The sequence below is a fragment of the Podarcis pityusensis genome (assembly GCF_964106645.2).
Source record: "Podarcis pityusensis genome assembly, chromosome: 18".
NCBI classification, from domain to species: Eukaryota; Metazoa; Chordata; class Lepidosauria; order Squamata; family Lacertidae; genus Podarcis; species Podarcis pityusensis.
Window position 1 is genome coordinate 12,068,929 of NC_138043.1, and position 20,110 is coordinate 12,089,038.

Here is a 20,110-nt window from a genome sequence, read left to right on the forward strand (position 1 = left end):
TCCTCACAACAACAGCCCTGCAAAGTAGGCCAGGCTGAGAGAGAGGCTCCAATTCCACCGTCCTTCATGGATTCGAACCCAGGTCCCTCAGGGCCTGACACTCTCCCCCACTGCACTGCAGGACTCTGCTCCTCTCCCTGCGTGGAATTAGGCTGGGGGGCATATGCAGGGGGGGGGGCTGCCTTAGAGAGCAGAGGCCTCATCCTGCCTGCGTTGCCTTGGGCGCCTGCCTTCTGCCGCCTCCCAGAGTGAGGAGCTGCTGGAGAACCCCAGTTCAGAGAGGCTCCTATAAATAGCCCTGCTGGGTTCCCGCCGGAGCTATTTCTGGCTCTTCTGGAGCTATAATTAACTTGCCTCCGCCGTCTGCCTGGCACCACAGCCAGCCGGGGGGAGAAGAGCGGGCCAGAGCCAGCGGCAGCCGCGCAGGGCTGGCGTTGCAAGGCCCGCTGCGTGGGAAGGGGAAAGGGGAGCCTGCCAGCAGGGCCTCAGCTGACCCCGGGAGCGCGGGCAGCAGAATTGCAGGACCCTCGCCCAAGGATCTTAGAGCCATAGGGATTTGGGAGGGACCCAAGGGGTCATCCAGCCCAACCCACTGCGGTGACAGAGTTGGTGGTGGCAAGAAGTGGATTTCTTGGGGTGGAAAAGAGGGGCCTCCTCCTTCCGCAGCAACTTCCTGCAGACCCTAAAAGGGGGAGGGCTTTTTCAATCCGGGGGCCATCTGCCATTCTGGGCAAAGGGGGACGGAGCGGCTCATGTGAGATGATAACTTTGTGCAGTCGGGTGTCGCCTCCCCCCGCGTTCTTCTCTGTCCTTCTCCCAGGGGCGCAAAGAGGCACAAACAGAGTTCAGGGGCGCATCTTCAGCCAGGCAAAGACCCCCAAGGAGGGCTTTAGGGTGCGGTTTGGGCAAATTCACAGAGGAGGAGGAGGAGGTGGGTGCTCTATTCAGCTTGCAAACCGGGGCCCCTCTGACCCCCTCAAGTGGTTCCCTCGAGGGTTGGCCTAAAGCAGAGCCAGGACTCCCCACCCTGGAAAACAAGCCCTCCCCAACGCTCTCCACAAAACCCCCATTTTACACAACCAGTTTGCTCCCCTAGTGGCCAAGGTTCAGGGTGGTCCTCACCCGGAGTTTCCGCTCCCCCTTCCCGGTTTTGCACCCTTTGCTAGATAGTGCTGCACATCAGAAACACCCGCAAGGTGGGGGTGTGGAAATGCAGCAAGGAGCCAATGGAAAGCAGGATGGAGCCTTTTTAAAGAGGAGCAGATGTCTTCTTGAGTTTATTCTCCCAACTCTGGATTCAGCTCGGATTTCCCCAGGGGAATTGGAGGATGCACAGAGGATGGGGAGAGGGGAGGTGTGGACAGGCCCCCAAACTGTGCAATTCCCTAAATAGAAGTTTTCAGAGCCCCCTCCCCCCCCCCCGGTTGGAAAAAGAGCAGAGACGAGATGCTCCAGCAAAAGTGAGTTTTTAATTCGTTGTGTGATCAATATCCTTATTGTTTTAAACAGCAATTCCACAAAATATTAAACACAGTGTGAGGAAAGAAACTGGTCTATGGCACACGGGAAGAAAAGAATGATGAAGGGCTTGGCAAAAAGAGAAAGGAAACCAAGGAGGAGAGAGATGATCAAGCCTACGTTACGGACACGGGTTTTCACTTCCCTAAAAATACAATCTTTACAAATCTCGATTTGCTTTTGGCAACAATATCAGGATTTGGCAAATAAGAACAAGGAATTGGAGAAAGAATTCAAAAGCACAAAACACCTGTGTGGCAGGCAATCTTTTTTCTTCTCAAAAAAGAAAAACCACCTCTGAAATCAATGCATTTTAAGCTTGTTAAATTAAAAAGAGAACCTCGGAAAGTACTTATTTCATCAGTTTGGCAAAAAGAGAGAAGGGGGCAAATTGGCACCTTTGGAGAGTCAGGGGGACGTAAGGCCTGGATCTCCGGAGAAGAGATGTGGGTTTCTAGGGGGGGGTCCCCCTGCTTCGGAGTGGGGTGCTGGGACAGGCAGCCGTGCCCCCCCTCCTTCAACTGGAGCAGCGCAGAAGGAAGAGCTTGCAAGCGAGGGGCAGGAGAGCTGGGTGGGGAGGGGTTGCCGAGGAGGAGGCGGCCCTGGGGCGTCTCTCTCTTGCCCCCAGCCCAGCTGCCCAAACCCCTCTTTGGTGCAGCAATGGCCCTGGGCAAGCAGGTGGAGAGGGGCAGGGAGCAGACATTCTCTGGCTGGCAAGCAGGGGTTAAAGTGCCCCCCAGGGTAGAGGAGGGTTGGCGCACCTGCCTTGGCTTTTTCTGGGGCTCCCGGGGGCTCCCCTCTCTTGCTCCCTCCCAGTTTCGGGCAAGGGCTGGGAAGGGAGGGCCGGTGCTCCCCTAGGACTGTGCGGACCCCCTAGGAGGAGCAAGCCCCCCCTCGCCAAAGAGATGCAGACAGCTACAAGCAGCAGCGCCCGTCTGCACTGGGATGCAGCCAGGAAAAGGCAACCACGAGTCACGGCCACCCACAAGAAGATTTCTTTTACTATTAAAGAGGGGTGTCCTTCTGGACTCCCATTGCCTCCCCCCAAACGCAGAGGGCTCCCCCTCCCCACAGAGGTCAGAAGCGGGGAGCCCCAACCCCCCTGCCTCCTCCATGGGAAGCAGCTCCTCCTAGGGACCCTGGCAGGATGGGGCCATTGGATGTGGCAGGGGTGCCCCCCTGCCCTTGAGCCAGCATAGCAGTGGCACAGCCTGCCCCTCACCCTATAGGTGAACCACACCCCTCCCTCACTCCCCATCCTGCTGTCAGGGTCTGGCCCCCCAGGACCCCTCCTGCTCCAACCATGTGGGTATGTGGGGGAGCTCCCACTCTGCCCTAGGCCTTGCTCCAGGTTTGTGATGCAGAGAGAGGCAGCAGAGAGAAGGTGATTTTTTGGGGGGGGGGAGGCCTGCAGGACCTCACCAGGAGGAAGGCCACTTGAGGGTGGAGCCAGAGAAAAGAACAAGACTCCCCCAGGCCCAAAGGACAGCAGAAAGGGGCCACATTTGCTGCTTTTGTAGTGTGCATGCGCCTATGTCTTGCTCTGGGGACCGCCCCCCCAAAAAAGGTCCAGAGAGGGTCCGGGCTTGAGAGCGCTGGGGTAGAAAGCAAAGGGGAACTGGCTGGGTTCAACTCTCAGGGGTCAGCAGCCCAGCAGGAGGAGGAAGAAATGCCCAGGGAAGGCTGAAAAGATCTGGGGGTGGGGGGCTGCTTGAGTCACAGCAAGGCCACCCCCCTGGTGAGGAAGGGAAGGAAGGAATGGGACAGAGCAGCAGGGGCACCCCTTTGGATCCCCCCCCCATCTGGCTTAATGTGTGACAAGGTGGAGAACGCAGACGCCACAGGGTTGGGGGGGCTTTAGGGGGGTGTCCCTTTCCGCCGAACCTCCTTCCGCGGGAGACTCTCTGCAGAGGACACACCAACGCCATGGCCATGGGGGGGGGGCGTGTCAATCCCACTCCTCCAAAATCCCCAGGAGGGAAAGGAGCAAAGCAGAGCTCCTTCTGCCCCCTCCCTTCCACTGTGGCCCCTCCATTTTTCTTTTCCAAGGACAGCAGGGACCGACTGCCAAATGAGGCCTCCTTCCCTTGGGGGCATCCGAGAGCAAACCTGCTGGCTTGGATGGACCCCCCCCCCCTTTGGCCTGACACAGCTGTAGGGATGCCTCTGGGGCCGGGATGCCAGGGCAGAGCGAGGGGCAAGGGGCTTTGGGACGGGGCCTTTCCAATCTCTCTCTCCCCCTCCCTCCTTTCCTTCAGGAACAGTTGCCTGGGCTGTGGGGTCCCATGGCCTGCCCCCCATCCCCATGAGACAGGCCACCTTTGGCCTCTTCCTGCAGGGCTATCGTCCGCAGAGTCCCCTCTGCTCTTCCCCCAAGGAGAGAACCTCCTTTCTCCCTTGCAAGGTGGGGGGCAGGAAGATGCCCACTTTCTGCTCCCCCCACATCGAGGAAGGAGCCTTTCACTTTCTCATGAAGGAGGGAGTTGTTTATGGGGGACTCATGCAGGGAGACGCAGCCCTAGCAGGGCGAGGGGCTCAGGTTAGGAGGGGTGCACAGGAGGGGGTCTGCTCCCCAAGGAAGGGAGACTCTCCTCCTCCGTGGGGACAGGAAGGCGCCCCCTGGCCCCCCACCCAGCCCTGTCAGGGATTCTGCAGGGGTCCGTGGCACTTCCAAGGCAGGAGCCACCTTGGGGAATGGCGGGGGCCAGGTCATGGTTCCTGCCTTCTCCCCACTGCTCCTGTGAGGCTTTTGAACCAAGGACTCCAGGGTGGGTCATTTGCAAAGGGGCACAGTGCGCAGACGCACGTGCAGAGAGCCCATCTCCCACAGAGCCACACCTCTGGTCTCACCTGCCAAGGGCCAAAGTGGGGAACTTTGGCGTCCAGGCTGACCCCGGCCCACCGGACGGACATCAGGGTGGTTTCCAAAAGGGCATGCCCGCCTCCCCCAAGCACCCCCTGTGCTCCTCCACCTGGCCAACTTTGTTCCCGGGATCAGAATCGGGCCTGGGCTTGGGGCAGTCTGCACCCTGATGAGCCCCTCTCTGCCCCTGGCACGCCTCGGGTGTCCAATGCCGCCGAGAGACAGGCCAGGCAGGAGCAGGCTATAGGATGGTGCAGGGCTTCTTATCCTTGAAGGGGTTCTCAGAGGCTGGGACGCCCACCAGCAGAGGGTCGTTCCTGGCCTGCTGCTCGCAGTAATTCATGAGCTCCGAGGAGGCTTTGGAGACCTGAGTGGGGAAGAAGGAGAGAGAGGAATGAGAGCAGCAGCAGCAGCAGGATCAGGTCCCCCTCTCAGCCTGTGCAGATGTGCCAGGGGAAGTCCGCAAGTGGGACTCTAGCACAAGAGAGACTGCCTGCCTGCCGGCCACGGAAAAGCGTTGCTGCCTCTGACTTTGGAGGCAGAGCCCCCCGGCTAGTAGGAAAGGGGCTGGCGATGGGGTGGGGGGGAGAGGCTGCTTCAGATTACCGAAATACGAAGCACCTCACCATCATGGGCATAGCTGGGGGGGGGGGCAGGTGCCCGCCCAGTCAAGGAAATAAAGAAAAATACTTAACTAAAAGTCGATATTGTGGAAATATTTTGACAGTTTTTTCTGAGCACTTGTGGTAAAAAGGAAGTAATTTGAAGCAACTGCTGTTGAGACATTTCGTTCCGAATCTGCTAGATGGAGCACAGGATGGGGATGGGGATGGGGTGTCCCGTGCCCCTGGAACATAAATCCTGGCCACGCCTATGCCCCCCATTTATTTAAGGCACGAACCGCGTCTGGACTAATCTCAGGAGAACCATGAGACAAGGATGGAAACACTGAAGGACAAGACGGGAGCTGTGTTTCAGCTCCACGCTTAGCAGGGGTCCCTCCATGCCCCCCGCCCCCCCTCTTCCTGTCCTCCTCGTCTTCCTTTGGAGACCTTGGAAGGTGCAGCAATGGGGCTTGGGAGCCACAGTTTTATTTCTGTCCCAAGGTCTCTTCTGGGAGCCAGACCCCAAGAGAGGCTCCCCGAGACCCCGGACAAGAGGGGTGGGCAGATACACTCAGCCCCCCATGGCCAGAGTGATTGGCCAGAGAAGATGCTCTTGCATGAGGAGTGGGGTGGGTAGGTAGTCTGGACAGCCCAGGATGCCCCTGCCCCCGGGAGAGCTTTGAGGGCCCTGTGAGGTGTGCTTGTGGGGGGGTGGCCCTCCTCTTTCCTGGCGCACCTTTATCCTCTCGATCCCGGCCTCGATCCGCAGCTGCTCCACCAGCTTCCGTGCCTGGGCGATGTTGTTAGTGGTCGACATGGTCTGCCATGGGCTCTGCGTCAGCCCCTGGAATGCTGCGAGGGGGAGAGGAGAGGAAGAGCATGTGGGGCTTCCTTCTTTCCTAGAGTGACCCACTCCCCTCCTGCTCCTGCCTCTCAGGGCGCCCAGGTGAGCAAGAACAGCTCAGGCATCTCCTGCTAATGTATCTTTAAACTTAAATATTTACATTCCCTTTCTTAAAATACAGGCTATCAATCTGAAACAAATCTAGAAGGCACAATTTGCTTCAAAGGAGAATGCTATGCTATGTTTGTCATTTCTTAATCTTCCGACATGCTCTGCATTTTGTATACTTGTACTTCTCATGCTCTGTGTTTCTGTGTTTTGGATGTTTGCTATAAGCTGTTTTGAGCACAGCTCATTGTGGGAAAATGGCATAGAATTGTAGGGTTGGAAGGGACCCCAGGGGTCATCTAGGCCAACCCTCTGCAACGCAGGAATCTTTTCACCCAATGTGGGGCTTGAACTCACAACCCTGAGATTAAGGGTCTCCTGCTCTCCAGACTGAGCTACCCAGCATGTAAGTGAACTCACTCAACCAATCAATCAGTCAATCCATCAATCGATCGGAGGGAGGCCTCTTCCCTTTCCCCCTTTTTACGATAACATTTTTGCCCACCCCACCCCTCCCTGAAGTACAGAGACAGTGCTAAGGAGCAGTCCATGGGAACCGAGACTCAAAGCGGTTCCGCCCAGCAGGAATAAATCAAGGGAAAGGGTGGCTCTGCAGTGTCCCAGGAGAAAGCCGTGTTTGAGAAGCTTGCACAGAGTCACGCTGTACAGAAAGCAATGCTGCTTCTCCCCCAGGGTGTAAGGATTCTGCCCCGGACCTGCGACACCCCAACCCCTGCTTGGATTCAGATTGCTCTCTCATTTCTGTTTCCGGGTTCCTGCGCCTTGAACAGCTTTCTGCACCGAGGGGATTTCAGCAGGGTATAAGCTCTATGGGAGAATTTTTTTAAAAAAAATAATTTTTATTGAATGATTTTATGTTACAAAAAACAATACAGCCATACCACCATTAAATATAATTAAGAAATAAAAATTACATACATCAATATTTAGTTTGTTATTTGTTATTTGCCGTCTTATTTCCTCCCAAATATTGCATCCAACAATGTGCAGACACCTACACCCCCCCACACCCCCACACAAAATGATAATAATGAAAGTAAATATTTTTCCACTTTTATCTTCCAAAATCTTTTCTTCAACTTTGACTTCCTGTCAAGTCCCTTTGCATGTGTTTTATCTTACATTTGAATGTACACAAAACAATAAACCTTTCTATATAATTTTTCTAATACATTCTGAGCTCTATGGGAGAACTTGGCTACCCAGTGCCTTAGCTAGGGGTGGGCCAGGGGGCTAGCCGGGGGTTTTGCCTCCAGAGGGGCACCATTGAGGTGCCCAGCCGGGGTGCATGTACACAAATGTGCCAAACTGGGTCTTTGACCCAGGTGAAATAAAGTCTAGGTTCTTTAACCAGGCCTTTGGCTGACTGACATTCAATGAACTTTTAAAATGTGTTGCGGGGGGGGGGGAGGATTGGGTTGTTTTTTTTTTTATGCAGACAGGTTCCAGGACAATTGGAGGGCTGCACAGAGACGAGGTGAAAAAGGGCAGGAAAAGCTTCTGGCTTCTCCCCCAAAACAGGAGACACCCCTGCCCTGTTCAATACCCTGCAGCAGAGCCTCCCTCCTGGGCTCCCTGGTGCAAGGGGGGTCAGGATCGGGGCCACAGGGTTTGCAAGGGAGGAGTCCACCTGCAGCCCAGGTGTGACTCATCTGCAGCCCAGGCTCCCTCCTGCATAAAAGGGGCTTAGCAAGGGGCTTAGCTGAAAGAAGCTTTCAGGAGGGAAGGGGAGGAAGAGTTGGGCAGTTGCTTGGAATGCAGGCGGCGTCAGCAGGTAGGTGCCCCAAGAGAGCAGAGTTCCTCCAGTTCAGACTGGGAGTGCTGGTTTTGGAGCTTTCTCCAGCGAAACCTGGAGGCTTCTCTCTCGGGAGGAGGGAGCCGGTCCCTTGGCCTGGGAGCACGTGGGGGGTGAAGGAGAGGATCTCTTAAGGCACCCAGAAAGAAAGCAGGGGGTCCTCAGCCCCCTGCCCTCCCAGGAGTCCTTGGAGGTGTTATTCAAAAGATATGACCCCCAGCGAAGGTGTGTGGCAGTTTTGAAAGATTTTAGGGACTGCCCCGCCCCTTAGCCAAAGACCACCTAAAAGCACCACACCGAATTCTGAAACTGCAGCAGAAATCTGAGTGTGGCTTGTGAGGGTTTGTCAGAAGATCTGATAATGCTGGCAGGTTGCCTTATCCTGGCCAGTCTGGGACATTTTTGAAATGGTTTCTGAAACCTGCCCTATTCACACACACAATGTGCTCTTTTGACTGGATTGGAAGGATTTGTAAGTGAAAAGAACGTTTGGAAGTGAAAAAAGATTTAGAAATTTGGTCAAATTTGAAGCTTTCACTGCTGGGCCGTATTGCTGCGATAAAAATGAATGTATTGCCTAGAATGCTGTTTTTGTTTCAAACATTGCAAATTGTGGACAAAATGGACTGTTTCAAGAAGTGGCAGAGAGATATTTCTAGATTTGTCTGGCAGGGCAAGAAGCCTAGAATAAAATTTAAAATACTAACAGATGCAAAGGAAAGAGGTGGATTTGCCCTGCCAGACTTCAAACTTTACTATGAATCAGCAGCTTTTTGCTGGTTGAAAGAATGGCTGCTTCTTGAAAACACTGACATTTTGGATTTAGAAGGTTTCAACAACGTATTTGGATGGCATGCATATCTGTGGTATGATAAGGGCAAAGCACATAAAGCATTTAAAAACTATATTGTCAGGAAAGCATAGTTTAATGTTTGGATAAGATATAAGGACTTATTGGAAAATAAAACCCCAAGGTGGCTGTCACCGATGGAAGCGAAAGCTCAGAAAAAGCTCAATATGGAGGTCAAATGGCCGAAATATTGGGAAATTTTAGAACAAGATGGAGATAGACTGAAAATGCAGAGTTTTGAGAAACTAAAAAACAAAGTGCGAGACTGGCTTCATTATTATCAGATAATGGAGGCATATAATTTGGATAAGAAAATCAGCTTCCAGGTGGAAAAATCAAAATTAGAAACAGAACTGTTAGAACCCAAAACTATGACTTTGTCAAAGATGTATAACTTGCTGTTGAAATGGAATACTCAGGATGAAACGGTGAAATCTGCTGTGATTAAATGGGCACAAGATGTTGGACATAACATAATGATGGCTGACTGGGAACAGTTATGGACCACAGGTATGAAGTTTACGGCATGCAATGCCTTAAGAGAGAATATTATGAAAATGATATACAGGTGGTACAGGACCCCATTCAAGCTTGCAAAAATCTACCATTTGCCCGATAATAAATGTTGGAAATGTAAGGAAACTGAAGGTACATTCTTTCACCTTTGGTGGACGTGCCCAAGGATTAAGGCTTTCTGGGAGATGATCTATAATGAATTGAAAAAGGTATTTAAATATACCTTCTTGAAGAAACCAGAGGCCTTTCTCCTGGGCATAGTCGGCCAATTGGTGCTAAAGAAGGATAGAACTTTCTTTATGTATGCCACAACAGCAGCAAGAATACTTATTGCAAAGTATTGGAAGACACAAGACCTACCCACTCTGGAAGAATGGCAGATGAAGGTGATGGACTACATGGAATTGGCGGAAATGACTGGCAGAATCCGAGATCAGGGAGAAGAGTCGGTGGAAGAAGATTGGAAGAAATTTAAAGACTATCTACAGAAATACTGCAAAATTAATGAATATTAGAATGATGTTGGATTGAAGTTAAGTGGTTTTTAGCTGTAATGGTATAAAAGAATATGAAAAAATGGATTTTTAACAGGTAAAAATTTATATTAAGATTAAAGATCAGGATAAAACAAAGAGGAAAAGGATTTGCTGAACTAATAAATTGAACTGGAATACAAAAAAGGGAGGTAGGAGGAGGTCCGGGAAACAAGCAAATGAAAGATAAGTGATGGAAAGATTGAATTGTTTTTAACTATTTTTATTTTGTATTTTTTCTTTTTTTTCCTTTTTCATTTTGTAATATTGTGAAAACCCTAATAAATATTTATAAAAAAGAAAGAAAGAAAAGAACCTTTGGGAGAGGTGTTTCCAAGCTATTCTCTTTTGCAGAGAACAAATTTGGGGTCCTTAAGAGTGAAGATGACTTCTGGATTGCTCCCCTGTTCTATTTTAGAAATAATAATAATAATTTTATTATTTACAGTCCGCCCATCTGACTGGGTTATATTTGTGTGTGTTTTACCTTATGTACTTACAAACAATCACTTTATTTCTGGCACCTTAGAATTCTTAAAACAGAGGGAAGGCTTACATGCGAGTAATCTTTGCAGGTGGTGTCTCCACCTGAGCCCAGAACCTGCCCATGCTGCAGGTGGAGGTCTTCTCTTGCAGGGCTGGGGGCTCCACTGACTCTGGGGCTGAACTACAGGAATTTGGTGGGGGCTGGACAATGTGGCAGCACTGTGGGAGGGGGTGCCCAAAGTGGCCCCCACTAGCCAGAGCAACTCAGGGGTGGTGGCCAACATGTGTCTACGCTGGGTAGGTCCAAAGCCCCAGCCGCTTCCCATGTGGGGGCAAAGCCCCTTTGGACTGGGGAGGTGGAAGTGGGGCCCCTTCCAAGCAGGCGGCTGGGGTGGGGGGAGACACATGCGCCCCTTGATGGACGCGCAGGACGCAGCAACAGCCGCAGGGGCAATGGCTGCCCACAGGTGCCCCTCTCTGCCGAGTCTGCAGCGTTCCAGGTGGAGGCGCCGCCAATTCGCCCGCGGGACCGAGTCCCACCGCTGGATGGCTCTGAGGGGAAATGCTTGCCCAGGGGGACAGTGGTCCTTAAGGGTGGGTGGGGCGGTTGCAGGGTGCCTGGCAAATGCGCTCCTCCTCTTGCCTCTGCAGCCAAGGCCTCTGCCACGCTGGCAAGGCGCAGAACCCGCCCACGCTGACCATGGTGATGGAGGCGGTGAAGACCCTGAATGAGCGCAAGGGGGTCTCTGTCGTGGCCATAAAGCGTGTTACGGAAATTATAGGTCTGACTGTGGTTAAGAAAGTGAAATACCTGGGGATTAATATGACAGCAAAAAATGGGAATTTATTTAAAGATAACTATGAAAAATGTTGGGCTGAAGTGAAAAAAGATTTAGAAATTTGGTCAAATTTGAAGCTTTCACTGCTGGGCCGTATTGCTGCGGTAAAAATGAATGTATTGCCTAGAATGTTGTTTTTGTTTCAAACATTGCAAATTGTGGACAAAATGGACTGTTTCAAGAAGTGGCAGAGAGATATTTCTAGATTTGTCTGGCAGGGCAAGAAGCCTAGAATAAAATTTAAAATACTAACAGATGCAAAGGAAAGAGGTGGATTTGCCCTGCCAGACTTCAAACTTTACTATGAATCAGCAGCTTTTTGCTGGTTGAAAGAATGGCTGCTTCTTGAAAACACTGACATTTTGGATTTAGAAGGTTTCAACAACGTATTTGGATGGCATGCATATCTGTGGTATGATAAGGGCAAAGCACATAAAGCATTTAAAAACCATATTGTCAGGAAAGCATTGTTTAATGTTTGGATAAGATATAAGGACTTATTGGAAAATAAAACCCCAAGGTGGCTGTCACCGATGGAAGCGAAAGCTCAGAAAAAGCTCAATATGGAGGTCAAATGGCTGAAATATTGGGAAATTTTAGAACAAGATGGAGATAGATTGAAACTGCAGTTTTGAAAAACTAAAAAATAAAGTGTGAGACTGGCTTCATTATTATCAGATAATGGAGGCATACAATTTGGATAAGAAAATCGGCTTCCAGGTGGAAAAATCAAAATTAGAAACAGAACTGTTAGAACCCAAAACTAAGAATTTGTCAAGAATGTATAACTTGCTGCTGAAATGGAATACTCAGGATGAAACGGTGAAATCTGTTATGATTAAATGGGCACAAGATGTTGGACAGAACATCATGTTTGCTGACTGGGAACAGTTATGGACCACAGGTATGAAGCTTACGGCATGTAATGCCCTAAGAGAGAATATTATGAAAATGATATACAGGTGGTACATAACCCCAGTCAAGCTTGCAAAAATCTACCATCTGCCCGATAATAAATGTTGGAAATGTAAAGAAACTGAAGGTACATTCTTTCACCTTTGGTGGACGTGCCCAAAGATTAAGGCTTTCTGGGAAATGATATATAATGAATTAAAAAAGGTATTTAAATATACCTTCCTGAAGAAACCAGAGGCCTTTCTCCTGGGCATAGTCGACCAATCGGTGTTAAAGAAGGACAGAACTTTCTTTATGTATGCTACAACAGCAGCAAGAATACTTATTGCAAAGTATTGGAAGACACAAGATTTACCCACACTGGAGGAATGGCAGATGAAAATGATGGACTATATGGAATTGGCGGAAATGACTGGCAGAATCCGAGACCAGGGAGAAGAGTCGGTGGAAGAAGATTGGAAGAAATTTAAAGACTACTTACAGAAATATTGTAAAATTAATGAATGTTAGAATGATGACGGATTGAAGTTAAGCGGTTTCTAGCAGTAATGGTTAAAAGAATTGGAAAAATTGGTTTTTAATAGGTAAAAATTTAATGTTATAATATATTAAGATTAAAGATCAGGATTAAAAAGGAGGGAAAGGAATTGCTGGACTAACAAACTGAATTGGAATACAAAAGAGGGAGGTATGAGGAGGTCCGGGAAACAAGTAAATGTAAGAGAAGTGATGAAAAGACGGAATTGTTTTTAACTGTTTTTTCTTTTTCTTTTTTGTATTGTGTATTTTTCTTTTTATTGTTAATTTTTTTTATTAATGTGATCCTTTTCTTGTGAAATTTTAATAAATATCATTTAAAAAAAAGGAGGAGGAGGCGGGTCCCAGCACAAGTACCAAGGCGAAAGCTAGCAAGGTAAGTCCTGGGTGTCATTATTGTTGTTGTTGTTTATTACTACTGCACCACCCTTCACCTGCAGAACTCAGGGCGGTTTGTCTTCTTTGCTGGGGGCTGCCGCCCCACAGTGCTGAGCTCTGGCCTCTTCTTGCCACCAGCCAACCAGGCAGTGGGGCAGAAGGGGCTGGAGTGGGGGTCACTAATCCAGCTGAGAACGAGGAAGCCCTTTCTGTCTGGAATGGGGTCCCTGAGAAGATGGGGGGCTCTGCTTCCTTGGAGGTTTCTAAGCAGAGCTTGGGCGGGCATCTGCCAGGGATGCTTTATCTGAGAGTCCTGCATTGCAGGGGCTGGGCTGGATGACCTCTGGGGACCCCTCCCAGCTCTGGTTCTCTAACAGCTGGGCCTCAAAGCCTGCTGAGGTCTTAACTCTCTGCCTCCGCCCCTCCAAGCTGAACCTCTCTCTGCAAGCTCCTTCACACTTTCCTCCAGGGGCTTCCTCTGTCTCCCCACTTATCTCTGATTGTTTTTCTTTGCCCTCCTCTGAATTTCTTCCAAATTTCTTCCAAAGAGCAGCATCCAGAACCGGCCTCAGGCCGCCAAGATGCTGCCATGGAGCCGCCTCCCCTCCTGCACAGTCCAGGTCCCCTTTCAGTCAGAAGGCTTTCCGTCCCGGGGGCCGCACGCCCATCTGCACAACCTTCCAGGGGCCAGTGGTGGAGGCGAATGAGTGGCAAATGTCAGGGCTGCCTTTGGTTAGCAGGTGACGCACACTCACCCCTCCTCGAAATGAGAGGCAATTGTCCAAGGGCAAAAGCACTGGCAGAGCCTTTTGAGGGCCAGGCAGTAAGTCATGGAGGGCCACATCTGGTCCTTGAGAGTGTACCCCATCCCTGGCCTGAAGGAACAAGTGTTTGCCTTTGGATCTCAGTTTAGCTTGCACCCAAGGAAGTGGGGAACTCCTTCATTGCTTCTCCATAGTGTAGTTGGAAGGGGACCCCCAGGGTCATCCAGTCCACCCCCCTGCAATGCAGGAATCTTTTGCCCTGAGATTCAGAGCCTCAAGGGCCACTGTGGTGACTTGTGTGCAGCAATAAGGCTGCTGGCACATTTGCAGAGCTAAGCAGGTCCAGCATGGCTTCAAACTGGCAGGGCTGGGTGGCCCTCAGGGTCTCTTCCAACTCTGCCAGTTGAGCCCCTTCTCCTCTCTCTCCTACCTCGCAGGATCCAGGCAAACCTCCAGCGAAGCCCAAGGCATGGAAGGAAAGCAAGACGGGGGGCCGAGGATGAGGGGCCCCCCAGGCAGAGGCCAAGGCGCCTGCAGCGGCCAAGAAAGCCAAGGTCCAAGCCCCCCAGAGCCAAAGGGTTTCTATAGTATAGTGTATTTTAAAATGGGGTTTTAGAGTTTTTAGGGGTTTTTGAATGTTTTATGTAGTTTTATGCAGTTTTTATGTAGTTTTATGTAGTTTTTTCAATTTCATTGTCCTGCATGGGACAGTGACAATAAAGATATATCGTATATCGTAAGGGGCAGGGGGAGAATCCAGCCAGCCGGGGCCCCAAGGAGGCCTGAGGGGGCAGATTCCGCGGGGGGGGGGCAGGATGGGGGCACATGGCTGTCCAACATGGCACCCTCCATCCGCCTTGTCCAAGGGAGAGGAGACCCCTTTTATGGTGGGGGCTGCCCCTCCACCTCTGGCACCACGTCCCCATTTATGAATGGACTATTTATGAAGCAAAACCCTGTTTTTAAACACTGTGTCATTTTCCAATAAAGTTCAGAATGCAGCAAGTTGTGACCTCAAATGGCTGTGATACAGAATTTAATTTGCTCTGCAAATTAAATGCCACCATAAAATGCTCCGGGGGTGGCATATACTTATATATGCCCGAAGAATCTGTCCCAGCATTTTTATCTGTGCATATCCCCAACTCTGCATATTCCCCCTCCCTCCTCCATATGTTAAGCCTGTGTAACCCAACCCTTTCTTGATATATTCATGATGTAACTGTGATGTATTGATGATGCTTCTGCACTGTATCATGGGTAAGGGAGGGAAGTTTTAAATGTTCATGTCACCCCATCCTCGGGGTTCAATCTCGCCTTGAACCTGTTGCGCAATAAACGTGGATCTTCTGCATCTTGCTCCCGTCTCCGGCTGCGCTCATTTTGCTCCGCAGGGACTTAGTCCGACGAGCTGGGTGGCAGAGCAGCCTCTCACCCAGATTTTACCGTAACAGCTGCTTGTGCCAAATGGCTTCTCCGTGCATGGGGAGGCCTGACCCCCTCCCAATGGGGCCCTGATCCTATGGGTGTGGCAGTTTCTGTGGGGGGCTTTGGGTCTTCTTGTGCCTTTAGGGAACCTCCAGGCCCAGAGGCAGTCTACCTGGGCTCCCTGGTGCTAACTGTGTTTGGCGACTGTGAGAACAGGACCCTGGGCAGGCCAGCTCCATTCCTGAGAGTGTGGTGCTGACAACGCCAAGGCTGCAGGCTCCGTTCCCATATTCCTGCATCACAGAGGGTTGGGCGGGATGACACTTGGGGTCCCTTCTGATGATTCTATGATCTGAGCACAAGAGCAACTCTTCCCTCCTTGTGGTTTCCAGCAGTGAGCATTCAACTGTGGAGGGGAGATCACATAGCTGAAGCGTTGGATGACCCCTGAGGGTCGTCTAGCAAAAGCCCCTGCAAGGCAGGAATATGCAGTTGTCTCTTACCATGACTGAATCTGCAACCTTGGCCTTATCAGCACCCTTTTAAATAACTGAGCTATCCAGGCTGATATTCATCTGTTTGCAATCTCAGCCGCCTTGATGCAGAGTCAGGCCATTGCAGCTCAGTACTGCTGGCACTGACTGAGTGGCTCTCCGGGGTCTCAGGTTCGCAGGGCATTCCCAGCCCTGCTGAACACAGGGAACCCTTTTGAATGCGCCGGGAATGTCCCCCTCTCTGCCCGACATGCTGCAAGTCTAGAGGGAGAAAAGGCTTAGCAGTTCCCTAAAAAGCATTTGGGGGGGGGATGGAGAGCTGCCTTCCTCCCCCCCCCCCAGCCTGGGCCAGAGATCTGGATTGGTTGGAGGGGCATGAGAATCCTGCCCTTTCCCCCTCCTGGCTCCCTGTTTCTGGCGCAGGAGGAGATTTGAGAGCCCTCCTACCGAGAACCCGGCCTGCTTTTCTCTGTCTTTGTCCCCTGCAGAGATAATGGCTTCTAGCAGCACCAGGGAGGGTGCCTGTGATAGGCAGCGTGACTCCCAGCCATCAAGAACACTCCCAAGGAGAGAGAGGTGTATCCCCACATGCTTTGCTGTCAGAAAGGCAGACTCGGCACCCATGGGGCGAGTCAGCACCCCAGGCCAAGCTGGGGAAGTCACCCAGGCTGCCCCCCCCCACAAGGCCCTTAACTGGGGGGTGCGAGTGAGAGAACGCTCAGCATTGCCATGACCTCATTGCCAGCACCCTCCCAGGGTGCAAATGCTCCCAAGGCACCAAAACTGTGGTTCCTGCATTGCAGGGGGTTGGACTGGATGACCCCTGGGACCCCTCCGCACTCTGCCGTTCTAGGACTCTGCAACAAGGAAGCCTTTCCTTCGAGCGGCTGGAGGGGAAAGCCTGCCTCTCGCTTCTTTACTCTGCAAACCTTCCTCCTGCCTGGCAGGGCTAGAGCAGGGCCAAGTCCCTACGTGAGAGGAGGAGGGAGCAGCTGAGGGTGAGAGACTTTGCATGCAGAGGCCACAAGCAGTGGCAGAAGTTGATTTCTGAAGCCCTGTGCCTCCGTCCCCGGCTCCCTTTCCTGGGTGAATGGGCAGCCGAGCCTGGAGACAGAGGCACTTTATGGCCCATGAACGCTGGGTTTAAAAAATGCACGCAGCACCAATCTTTTCAGAGTTAGGCCTAAGTCAGCTTCTGCTGACATTGAGAGCTGCCTCTTCTCTCTGCCCCCTTCCCTGGTTCCAAGGGGCTGGAGAGAGGGTGTGATCCTGCTCCCATCTCCAACCACATGGGTGAAATCTGGAGGACTCTCCTTAGCTGCTGAAGCAGGGATAGAATATCAGAGTTGGAAGGGACCCTGTAGGTCATCTAGTCCAACCCGCTGCAATGCAGGAATATTTTGCCCATGACCCTGAGATCAAGAGTACTTTTGCACTACCAGAAATTGCAAGGAGGGGGAAAGGAATTGCCTTATTGTCTCCCACCATGCAGGCAGAGCAGAGCTAACATGGCCTGTAGCCACAGATGTGCCCATAGTCATCTCCATGAGTTAGTCATAGAATCAGGGAATCGTAGAATTGGAAGGGACCCTGAGGGTCATCTAGCCCAACCCCCTGCAATGCTGTAATAGGCAGGAATAAGCAGCCATGCCATATGGGAACTGAACCTGCAACCTTCTGGGAGGGAGTTCCACAGATTTCCAACCACTGGTATTCAGTAGCCACTGATGCAGCCTTAGCTTTGCCAGGTCCTGATTCTATGCTTGAGCATTCCTGCATTGCAGCGGGCTGGACTAGATGACCCTTGGGGGTCCCTTCCAACTCTACAATTCTAAATTGGCCGCCATCCCTGCCTGCTGGGGGCAATGGGGGGCAGGTCTAGGACCCCTTTACTGCTGCTCCCACCCCCAGGAGGGTCTCACATTAACCCTCTCCTTACCCCCATTGTTTTGCACCAAACACATTGGGTGAGTTCTTCCCCACCTAATTTTAAATGCAGAGAAAAGAACCAAATTGTTCATTCAGCGCCTAGGAGGACTCTGGTTGCAGGAAGTGTGGAAGCACAAATGGAGCCGTCTTTGTTCTCCCCAGACAAGCTGGGGGAGAGCAGCCCTCCGTCCTTCCCCCAGTTAGAGCAGCACACACAAAACAGCCCTTTTGTGTTCCTGCAAAGCATGAGGTCACCTTCTGAAAGGGCCACAGGAAAAGAGCCGGGGCCTCGCTGGCTCCTTCCTGGGGTGTTTCAGGAGAAGGGACAGAAGGAAAGTCAGAGGCGAGCAGGACTGGCTCCTGCCCCTTGTGTGGGGCTGGATGGGGCCACCAGAGATTCAAGTGTGGAAGAGACAGTGTGCAGAACCAGCTGGAACCGCGGCTCATGAGTCTGCCCTGGGGATGGGGCCTGGGGCCTTCTGCATGCATCCCCTCTCCTCCCAATTCACACACCTGCCCTTAGCGCTGCCTGCGTGGGCTGGCAGGACTGCAGGCACCTCCTGAGCAACCTGACTCTTCCTGAGCTCAGTGCGGCAGGGCACCTGCTCCGCATGCAAACGACCCCATGGCACTTCCAGGTTGAGCTGGGGCAGAGAGACCCCTGGCAGGCAACAGGCACAATGCGGTGTGAGGCGGTGAGCTGTGTTCTGCATGCCTGGCAGCCGCCCTTGCTGAGCAGCTGCCTTGGCTCCCTGTGGGGATAAGCAGCCCCCCCTGCCATTCTGAGCCCCCCCCCCCGCTAAGCTGCCTCTCAAAGCAGAGCCGCTGGCCATGATGTAATGCGTGAGTGTCTCTCCCTCCCCAGCGAAACAGAGGCTCCTGTGTCTGCAGAAGGGGCTGCCCCCCACCCAGCACAATGGCAGGAAGCAGCGAAAGCTCAAGGTGACATCATCACCCCAAACAAAGGGGAAAGAGAGCGCGGGAGGATGGGGATGGGGGGACTGGAGAGGCAGAGAGAAAGAAAAGAGCTGAGCGCACCCCCCCCCCCGGCTGAGCACCCTTCTCTGCCAGGTAGGGCTGCCAACCTGAATAAAATATTGGGAGGGGGAGGTAAGCCCCGCTCTGCGTAATCGAGCACAAGATGCCACATGAGTACTCCATTTGAATGGAAATGCCCATCAACGGGGGTGGGGGGTGGAAAGCACCCTCAAATACTGTATTTGGGGGCAGGAAAGGGACCTCGGCCCCCAGGAGTTGGCTCCTATGCCCCCAGGCAGGTTTCAAATTGGTCAGAGACAGGATTACTTGAAGAGCTGCCCCATGCAAGATGGAGAGCCAGTGTGGTGTAGTGGTTAAGAGCGGTAGTCACGTAATCTGGGTAACCGGGTTCGCGTCTCCGCTCCTCCACATGCAGCTGCTGGGTGACCTTGGGCCAGTCACACTTCTGTGAAGCCTCTCAGCCCCACTCACCTCACAGAGTGTTTGTTGTGGGGGAGGAAGGGAAAGGAGATTGTTAGCCGCTTTGAGACTCCTGAAGGGGAGTGAAAGGCGGGATATCAAATCCAAACTCTTCTTCTTCTCTAATAATAATAATAATAATAATAATAATAATATAATATTTATATCCCACCTTCCCCAGCCAAAGCTGGGCTCAGAGCGGCTAACAGCAGTAAAATAATAGCTCTCCTGCTCCAGAGGGGAGTACCTGAACTGACAGGAGATTCTGACTAGACATTAGGAAGACCTTCCTGAGGGGAACGGTCTCCCTCAGACGGTGGTGGGCTCTCCTTCGTCTGAGGTTTTTCAGCAGACGTTGGGTGGTCTTCATTGGGATTCTTCAGTTGCAATGCCTGCATTTCAGAGGGTTGGGCTGGATGACCCTTGGGAGTCCCCTCCAACACTACAATGCTATAATTTTGATGTGAGTGGGGTGAAAACACCTGCATGCACGAGGGCCCCCGATCCCAAAATGATCACCCATTTGGATGCATGCCTGCATGGGAAGAGAAATCCTGTGGTGGTGTAGAGGTTTGAGAGTCAGACTAGGACCTGGGAGAGACCGGGGTTCGAATCCCCCCACTCAGCCATGAAGCCCACTGGGCGTGACCTTGGGGGCCGGCTGATGACTCTCTCAGCCTGGCCTACCTCACAGGGCTGCTGTGGGGGTTCTGCGAGGAGCAGGGAGCCCCACACTCACCCCCTTGGAGGAAAAAGGTGGGCTACAAATGCTACACAAACAAAGGCTGCCAGAATCCCCAAGGGAGGAGTTTGCAGCTGGAAGGCTGGCTACCTTCGTGCCCTCCTCGAGGCAAGGGCGAAACCAACACTGCCCCCCTCAAAAATGGAGGCCCACCTCCCCACTCACTACCCCATGGAAAGGCAGCACACATGCGCTGGCTGTTCCACATGCATTTCAAGCCCCCCCAAATCTAAGCCTCCTGCCATGGAACAGATTTTCACTGATCTCACAGCATAAAACATGATGACTCAGTTACGCTCCATGACTAAGGATGAGAATATATATAAATCTGTGTTTGTGGCTTAATTTGGAATCATGACCGCCTTCACCTGCTTCCAGAGCTGCGTTTGGACGGCTGCTCAGAAACTGTTTTCATTCCGCTCATTTTATTAGTGCCTTGTTTTTATAGTGATTGTTCAGCTGCCTTAAAAGAGGGGGTTGCCATTTG

General features: G+C 51.8%; 1 protein-coding gene across 4 annotated transcripts in view; it reads right to left on the reverse strand.

Moving 5' to 3' along the window:
- Nucleotides 1–1,450: 1,450 nt before the first annotated feature.
- Nucleotides 1,451–20,110, reverse strand: part of GNG7 (G protein subunit gamma 7) — a 130,142-nt gene continuing 111,482 nt past the window's right edge. For all 4 annotated transcript variants that reach the window (XM_080988635.1, XM_080988636.1, XM_080988634.1 and 1 more), the window contains exons 4-5: nucleotides 5,723–5,838; nucleotides 1,451–4,748 (exon numbers count right to left, since the gene is read on the reverse strand). In XM_080988635.1, the coding sequence (XP_080844761.1) occupies nucleotides 4,623–4,748; nucleotides 5,723–5,803 (207 nt within the window). In that variant the 5' untranslated portion in view covers nucleotides 5,804–5,838 and the 3' untranslated portion in view covers nucleotides 1,451–4,622. The remainder of the gene's footprint in view (nucleotides 4,749–5,722; nucleotides 5,839–20,110) is intronic.